This window comes from Formica exsecta, unplaced genomic scaffold, assembly GCF_003651465.1.
Source record: "Formica exsecta isolate Colony F162 unplaced genomic scaffold, ASM365146v1 scaffold1025, whole genome shotgun sequence".
Classification (NCBI taxonomy): Eukaryota; Metazoa; Arthropoda; class Insecta; order Hymenoptera; family Formicidae; genus Formica; species Formica exsecta.
In genome coordinates, this window is record NW_021848365.1 from 106,857 (window position 1) to 116,631 (window position 9,775).

At 33.9% G+C, this 9,775-nt stretch overlaps 1 protein-coding gene across 1 annotated transcript in view; it reads right to left on the minus strand.

The window, feature by feature from the left end:
• Positions 1-8,028, minus strand: part of LOC115233124 (T-box transcription factor TBX10) — a 12,090-nt gene extending 4,062 nt beyond the window's left edge. The window contains exons 1-3 of the mRNA XM_029803390.1: positions 7,149-8,028; positions 5,168-5,499; positions 4,206-4,457 (exon numbers count right to left, since the gene is read on the minus strand). Coding sequence (XP_029659250.1) covers positions 4,206-4,457; positions 5,168-5,499; positions 7,149-7,290 — 726 coding nt within the window. The 5' untranslated portion in view covers positions 7,291-8,028. The remainder of the gene's footprint in view (positions 1-4,205; positions 4,458-5,167; positions 5,500-7,148) is intronic.
• Between the last annotated feature and the right edge of the window lie 1,747 nt (positions 8,029-9,775).

Genomic DNA, 9,775 nt, shown 5'->3' on the forward strand with positions numbered 1-9,775 from the left:
ATATATATATATATATATATATATATATATATATATATATATATATATATATATATATATATATATATATATATATATATATATATATATATATATATATATATATATATATATATATATATATATATATATATATATATATATATATATATATATATATATATATATATATATATATATATATATATATATATATATATATATATATATATATCACGCGTGTTCTACAACGGGAAGAAAAGCGCGTGTGGCCCGAAAATTGGGACGCTGTTTCTATAAAACATATTTTTCACGATTAGTTTCTTTTCTTCTCTCTAATATTCTCCCGAATCTCAAATAATCCTTTATCATTCGCGATGATTTCTCGTTTATACATCGCGCATTTTACGGCGGGTATCCTACAATTGTTTTTATATCCGGAAATTCTTTGGGAAATTATCTCGAGTAAAGCCAAAATATTTTCTCTTTCTTTTCCAATTTTATGACGCTGCAGCATAAGTTGGTGGTAAAAAAAACACAGCATTACAAATATTGTGACAAACGTAGAGCAACAAACGCTTTCACGTGTCCCGATCGATGGGCACAATTTGGTAAAGTCGTCATCATCATATGAGAAAACATCGGAGAAAAAAAAGGTCCAGAAGGGAAGAAGAAGAGAAGGAATGAGGACACGTGAAACTCGAATTCGGTGGAAGGAAGGAGCGCCACAGGGGGGCGGTCGCAATGTTTGACAGCTAGAAGAGAGTCGGTGACTAATTAGTATAAAAACTAACCCCCGGCCCGCAATCCGACACCCTCGTCCTTCCCTCCGCGCACTCACGCGCATATGCTTCACGATGGCATGTGTGTGTCAGTAGGCCCAAATACATACACACATTAAGTATATATATATATATATATAGTATATCCCTAATGATCTAATTTATAAATTTTTTATAGAAAAAGAAATTATCTCGAGTAAAGTTTTTTTTTCAGCTAAAACTTAGACGCGTCATGTTTTTCACAACTTTACATTTTGTTAGACTTGGCTCTAAATATGTTTATATCAGCCTGAAATTGTAATTTTGCTCTCGTAAAGTCTATTTGAAGTAAAATGAAATCTGTAATATCACGTAACGTATTTATATATAGACATATAGTCCCATCGTCTTCAAAATATTAATTGTCCCGAGAACATTATTATTATTCTAAAGTAAATATTTTATTTCTATCAATCTATTGTGTCTTTATCTTCCTAAATCTAGGGTAATATTTAAAAAGTCTTCTCCAGATATCCGGAAACGCCTCGCGATAGCGAGTATGTCAATTAAGGACGAGCATCAGCAGGCATTAATTAAAGGAACAAACTGCTCTGTGTAACGCGAGAAAAAGAACGGCCTCTCGCCACGGGTCAGAGGTCTTCCCGCGAAAGAAAAGAGCGACATACATTCTTGAGAGAAACGCGAGTAGAGAGCCTGAACACAAGTTTCCTCCTTCTCTGTCCCGGAGGATGTTTCGAGTGTCGAGAAATAAATCACATCTCGAGAATACGTCGACTTTTATGATTGTAGTCGGATGCTATACAGATTGCGATGTGAATATATAGACCGATCCGTGGTACAATCGGGGAAAGAAAATTCTTTATAAAAAAAAATATCGACGATGTCAAATGGAATTTAATTATGTCAAGAAATTAATTCCTCAGATAATTAAATCCAAAAATTAATAAAAAAATTAGTAATATTTTTTCTCTACCTTAAACTTACATAATATTATTTCACAGATACATATATATTTATGTTAATAGAGTGCGGCCATCAGAATATAAATAAAAATATAATATTATATTTTTATGAATGATATAATAAACTTCCTGCTTGCCGCATAATTTGGATATATTCTACTCATTTCTGAGGTAAAAGCTCGATTATCCTTGGACGTAAATCTCGTTCATTATTTAGGAACGGCGAAACGATAATCAGTCGCAAAGAAATCACGCGTAACATAATAAACGAGCACCTGACCTCCTTCGCGATCAACACATATGCACGATGACGGCATATCACATGTCCTTTCGTTCATCGGTATGCCGATACATCGCAACACTAAGCCCCCGTTTCGCGATCGCGTTCGCGGTCGGCTTGATGGATTTGGCACGAACGCGGTCGCGAGGAATTATTTTGAGCATCGTAAGCACCGCCGCAGGTGCATCACATGCTGCACGATCGAGAGAATCGAAGCGAAACCTCTTACGGCCGCAAACATACGACACTTGAGATGTTTTCGAAAAAATCTTGACGATCCCTATATTTAATATAGATAGAAGAAAAGAAGAAAGATGAAAAGGTTCTCTCTTTGAAAAATCGCCATATAAAAGAAGCAGAGAAAAGAAACGAGAGATTAATTAGAGCCAGAAGATAGTTGGTCGGTGGGTAAATATTTACATACGTCGCTAATAACTGTTTCGATAGGGATTCGATAAGAATTGTCGAATGGTAAAGATCGCAAAAGAGTGTCAGAAGTGACAGTTTCGATCCACAAAGAATATTCCATACGAAAATATATTAATACGTATTAGTGTAAAAAAAGATAAAATATCATAAAGTATCATTACAAAATATCTTTGCTAAGAGATCAAGCTGTTAATAAACTGATATATAACTCTAGACTCTATCTTATCAGAATATTACAAACACATTCTAATTCTGAAATCTCTTATTTCAAATTGATCCTTGTTATCTTTGAGATAAAAATTATTCATTAGTTTTAATTCTCATTATTATATATATTGCAGCAAATAATCATAAGTAGGTTTTATTTTACGCCACGTAAGCATTATGCTTCTGCGAGGGATTTCACAATCGATTTCGAATCAAGATTGACGTTGTGCGACCGAAAAATGAGTCAATATGCTGATCGTTGCTAATTCTTTTTCGAGGTACACTGAACGTTACACAAAATCTACGCCTCTTTCCCAGAGCCTCTACGGCGCGCATAGTTTATATTACATCTGTTTACATTACTCTTTATATACACACGATACTCTTAGCTCTACCCGTGGCGACAAGAAGGCGAGATTAATATGTTGCAGACAGGACATCACGAGTCTGTCAAATAGCATTAATCCTTAAAAGTGCATAATTATTACACACACAATCTTTTCTCACGAATAAGTTTTCTACCTTTGAAAAGCTTACATTACAAATGAAATGAAACGAAAGCTTAATAAAATAAGCTTAATAAAACGAAAGCTTATACAATACAAGAAACCAGAATTCATATAATAATGGAACCTTTTTAAAGGGATAAAGTATGTATATTTAACAGAGTTTTCGCGAATATGAATTTGTTTTCAGAGATCTCTTTTATATTTTTATATAGATGTAATCTCTCATATCGTTGATGTATTTTATATGATAAAATAGAACCGTGAAGTGTGTTTAAATCGTTCTTAATCGCGCATCGGTCTCACTTATAAAACTGAGACCTTATTTTAAGATAACCGGCACGTGTGACGCGTGTTCTTCGGTAAGAAAAAAGCGTGATCGGCGAGATACGCCCGGTTAATCTACGACCGGCATCTTTTAAACGACAAACAATCCTCGTGAAAATGTCGCGCTGTTTCTCTTCGTAATTTCTCTCGTGAGCGACAGACTCGTATCTCAGGTCAATTAAGGCGAACTCGTCCGTAAACGACAAACACGTGGAAACCCTCGCGTCTATCATTCTACTTTATTACGTAGATGCGCTTTACGAAACAGCTCTGATCGAAAAATTCGAGGGAAGTTACACCGCGAGAAAATCATATAACGGCGAATTTTACGACTTACCGGATTAATAAATGTATCTCTACGCTTCTATCTCACGAATAATTGATACTTTTGATGTTAAAAGAATAAATTCTAAATTAATCGTTTAAATATTTTATTCTTCTCCTGCAGATGAATGTGTGAGATAGTATTAATTGTTTGAAAGAAATTCTGTAACGTTTTAGATCAAATCTAATAGAAAAGAAAAATATAAATCTAATTTAAAAAATTGAGATAGAAGAATGGTATGTGTGTATAATTAAAAGACCTTAAATATTAAAACGTTTCTATTTTGATATATAACGCGCCTTTTTATATCATTTGAATGATATAAAAGAGATACAATTCCAAACACTCTTCGTAATTATTATTTTATGCTATCGTGAATAATTCGAAAGCAATGAAAGATTGACTCACATGTCCGTTATCGTCCAGTTGATTGTTCGTCAGTTTTAGTTTGTCGAAGGAAATTGGCTGTTTCATCCAGTGAGCGCCACTCGCAGGACTGTCGGGATGCACGTGAATCCTGGGGGGTGATACAGGATCAGCACGACCCGCGACAACCCAGGCACTGCTGTGAAACGCGTATCGGTATCTCTTATCATCGCACGGAACAAAATCCATCACCATCAGATACTCCGTGTTGGGATCCAAGCCGAACAATCGACACTGTCAATCACCAAAATGTTCATCATTTTTTGTACGCACTTTTTTCGTCCGTTTCGCGCGAGATATTCTTAATCAAGTTGATAAACTCGCAATCGATGTCACAATATTTTATATTAAGAAAATGTCCAAGAATGAATTTTTTTTCCACTTGTTAGCTTTTCCTTTAAGCTTTACATATCGACGTGTGTGTGTGATTTGATTTCAAAAAGATATTCCGTTATTATTGACATTACCTTGAGAAAGATAATAATTTTATATGAAAGATCATATCTCTCGAAAATGTGAAATAAAATTTCTTCGATGAGTTTTAATTTCAAGTAAATTGATATTGAAAATTTATTGATCCCGCCAAAGTTGAATAACTTTTCAAAGTTGAATAATTTTGAATTACATCATCCAACGACCAATAAATCATAACAGCGGATGCCAAATCACATAAATATAAATAAAATTATATTTAAAAAAGATAAAACATATGATTGTTAAATTATCGAATGTGCGCTATTTATAAAATATTCGAATCATTTTTAGTCCTTCTCAAGTATTTTTATACATATTTTGATAATTAATATAATAATAAAATAATAAAATAATAAAATAATAATCAATTTGTTTCAAGTTGTATCATCAATAATGATCTTCATTCTTCATGGACATCGTCATTTCGGTGTTTTGTTTTTAGAGTTTCAATCGAGTATTACGATCTTTACCTGAAACGTGGGGAACATTCTTCGTCCCGCTTTCGTGACAATCATCTCGGTACCTAGCTGGTGAAATTCCTCCCATAGCGGCTTCGCCTCCAAGGCTGCACCGGCGCCAACTAGTGCCGGATGAAGGGGCCGTTTCGCACCCAATTCCTCGGCGGAGGACGCACCGTCGTCGCTCGGATGATGATCACCGTGGTGACGATTGTTATTATTGCTGTCATTGCGGGATTCTGTGGCTGACGGAGAGATCGGGTTCACCGCATGGACCGGCAAAGCGACCTTCATCGGATTCGGACTGCGCGATCGCTTCACTCTTCCGGCGCTCTGCAAACAGGCTGAAAGGAAGACAAAAAACGATTTAGCGCAAGTATAAATACATATTTGCTCAAATTTATGAAAAATAACATTACGTTTTATTTAGATTGTTCCTTATTAAGCGTATTTCTTTTTAATTGCGGATTTCTTGCAAATTTTTAGACGACTTTTCTTCAGCGAAAATCATATTATTTCTCATAATTTTCCAATTTTTAATATATTATTAAATATATATTTTTGTAATAGCCTCAAATTAAAATTCTCTTTTTCTTTCTTTCTATTACAATCTAATTAAAATGAATTAAAGATATACGATTTTATTATCTATTTTTGTTCCCCTCGAAAGCTTTGTTAGTTTTCAAAAAGTCTTTCATTTTCAATCGCTTTTAACTCAGAAGTTATGAACGCCTAGATATTATTAAAGAAAAAATCAACTCAAAATTGGCTAAAAAATCCGTAGTTCAAAGGGAATACGCTTATTGTTAGTGAGAAATGCTTTCCATAAATATAATCCTATATAATCCTATACATGAATCAGTTTGCATACGAAAAAATTAATGAAAAACAAAGTTGATTGAGAAATTCACGAGTTTAAACTTGTAACTCAAAAATGTGTTGCATACTTAGCAGATTGTCTGCCAAGTCAATTTTATAAAAATTTCCTTTGAAACCGCAGCTGAGTTTTTTTCACGGTTTACTTTATTTCAATCGTGATACAAATTATTAAATTTTTTCACAGCGACATTCAAATATAAGTATCGAAGTTTCAGTATTAATAATAATAATTTAAGTTTTTTTTTTATGTGATATTTAGTAATATCAAAAAGCTCAATGAGCTTGCAAAAACACCTTCCCCTATTTCGTTCTAACATTTTAATCACTGTTTTTCAACTGTTTTCTCTATCCGCTAACACTTCTTTTTTCCTCTCTTTGAAAATAACTTAAGAAAATGTCATTTCTCGCACATTGCTCGTGACAGATTATTTACATCATCTTTAAATTACAAATTTGAAATTTGAAGAACGATCGATGATATATCGCAGAATCAAGTAAAGCGTTTCCTTTGCTCTCCAAGAATGGACTGACAAGCACTATGCACCACAGAATGCAATGAAAAAGCTCGGAAAGCTCGATGTGCGAACTAAAGAAAAGCAGTCGTGAGAAACGCGTCGCCGTTTTAATGCACTCGCCGTTTCGACGCATAAATGTAACGATATCTGGATTTTTTACAAATTACTCCGTATACATAATAACATGATAATATAAAAATACATAAAGTAAAGAATACATTATTATGGAATAAAAATATAAAATATAAAACAAAATTATATAAAGTTCTATACAACTTAAATAAAATTTAATATAAAAAAATATTTTTCATGTATGAATAAGTGATAGAATAGCATAGTTTTAAAAATCATTTATATCTTAAAACAAGATAAATATGATTTCAATTAAGAAGTCCTCTCTTTCTCTAAATGCTTTTGAAATATAAGTACCGAACTATATGATTTACTAAAAGTTTTTAATTAATAAATTAATAATAATTTAATTAATAAATTAAAATTCCAATGAATCGCATGGAAATGGCTTTGATAATATACAATATAATATAACAATATAAACACACAAACATAAAGGGCAATTATTTATATTGTACATGGTTTACCTTCCATTTGTTGCATCGGCGACGGTATAGCAGACAGATGCGGATGCTGATGATGGTGATGATGATGATGATGATGCGTCTGCCATTGCTGATAACAGCAATCAGCGGCGATTTCGCGTCGTTGCTCGTGTTGTGGTTGCATCCTCGTCGACAATATCGGTATCGATTATTACTATACCAATTATCGCGACAAAGGGTACGCATAATCCACGCGTCGATTCGTAATCCATGTGATTAAATTTTCGATTTGTTTTGCACTGTAATCACAATTCGTCGACATTTTGAACTTAATTAAAGATTTAATGCAGAAAAACAACACTTTGCGCACTAGCGAATTATTTCTATTATCGTCATCGTCAATTCATCAATAAATTCTCATTCAAAGATACACACGTGATATTTCCCCTTGACTGAGAAAACGCGCACTCTGAAAATTACCATTGTCCGAATAATTATATGTACATAATTATATGTTTTAGTCAATAATCGCGCGCACTGATGGTAATCTTTCATTAATTATCAATATCTCAACTCGCGTTTTACAAGATAGCGTTTTCGTCGGGAAAATTTCTAGTCGTCCCCCTCTCACTTTCTCTCTCTTTTTCTGTCTCCTCATTAATGTCGTCGACAACGTAACGCAAAACGAGCGATTTCTTCAGCATCTCTCGCGACTACCCATTGAAAGAAGATCCGACCGTGGTTTCAGCGGCGTCCCGATTCTGACCGAGTACCCGACGAGCTCCGACATCGTCGAGAGGCTGCTCTCTGCCGTCAACAGGACTTGTCCTCACCTCGGTGTCCGGACGCTGACAAGGACGCTCAAAGCCGCGCGGACCCCGGATGAATCAGAAAGAACTCTCCCGAGGCTACTACCCCGCGACTTATCATCGAGACATCATTCTCTCTCAAAGTAAAGAAGGTTCCCTCTCTCTCTCTCTTTCTTTCTCGTATCTCTCGGTTTCTCTCTAGGAGATTCGTTCTGAGGAAGAAAGACGGAGAAAGAGAAAGAGAGAGAGAGAGAGAGAATGAGCGACGTAGGGAGGCACGCGGAAGAAAGGAGGGCTTTTCTGAGGATCCTCCTACACGAGCACCCACGCTGGTCGGCGATGGGATGCTGCATGTATCCTCTGTCTTCTACTTTGATGTCGGAAGGCGGAGTCTTGGTGAGCCAGAAATGTTAGGGGTAGGTGCAATGGACTCAGGAATGGACCTTTTCATCTTGCCGCCCGGGAATACATTCTTCAATCCTACGGTGCAAGGTATTTTACGTACAAAATGGTTCATTATGTGCATGATGCAACAGCGAAAAAAAACTCTAACTATATAAAAAGATAAGTCAAAAACGTATAAAAGTTTCGATATTTAAAAATTCAATTCTTAAAATTTCTGGGAGATTAATAATTTTAAAGCTTAAATAATTTTTAATTTAAAGTTTGTTTAATATTATCAAAGTACGAATTATATATAAGAAAAATAAATTATTATATTCGTGGGATAGAGAGAGAGAGAGAGAGGAGAGCTAAATTAGTAAGCACTAAATTAAGAGATTTCAAGTCTTTCAATTCAATCGCAGGTTTTTCTTTCACAGAGTTATTTAATAATATAATTGTATTATACGTACAATATATATATGTATGTATATATATATATATATATATATATATATAGTGCCGAATGGAGTATAATTATGCTGTAACTTCGCTTAGGTTCACTATATACTTACACATTTTTCATTCTGACATTCACAAAATTCTCAAATTTCGTTAATATTTATTCGATATATTCGATAAAGTCATACATATACACTATTCGAAGATGTAAAAGACTTCTTAATGCGTCCGTATATAGGGGATCGCTCCTTCTCTTCACCGTAAAACTTTTTTAGACTGACCGATCATTGACGTTGTTCGCGGAAAAAACACATCCGCGTTTTTTTTTTATTTTCGTGAGAAAAATCTTGATGGCATTTTTAGCACTACGATAAACCAAAGCATTAAATATCGTGTGTGAATTAAGCAAATTAAAATAAATCAGAATTCTGTTTAAATTACATTCCGCGTTTTCAAAAATCGGTGGATGACGTCATTGGCAAAATTGTTTGCTTATATCGATAATCGTTATTTCGATACTAATAATATGAAAGAGAGAGAGAGAAAATTAGTGGGATAAAATAAATAAAAATCCAACAATTTTTACGAGGGACTTGATTTTAAAGGTCAGAAGTTTGATTTTTTTATGCGAAAGAATTTCTATTAATTATTTCTCTTAATTAATCTACTTTTTGCAAACACGCGCTTTTTATCCTCTTTTGTCTTGACACGTTTTTTCATGCTTCTCTGTATCTCATACAGTTTTCGCGAGTTCGATTTATATATATATTATATATATAATCTACTCTTAATTGCCGACGCTGTTGATGCATTTTTATTTCTTTTCCTCGCGACATTTCTGCCATTGTTTCGCATCATTTTTAAGGAAATACCTTACTTAGTAAAAAACAACACATAGTTGTTAAATAAAAGCGTTTTTAGCATGCTTTGGCTATTTGCGGCATATCAATATTCCATTCTCTTTCTCTCTCTCTCTCTCTTTCAGTAATATTATTAATAAATAAATATTAAAATATT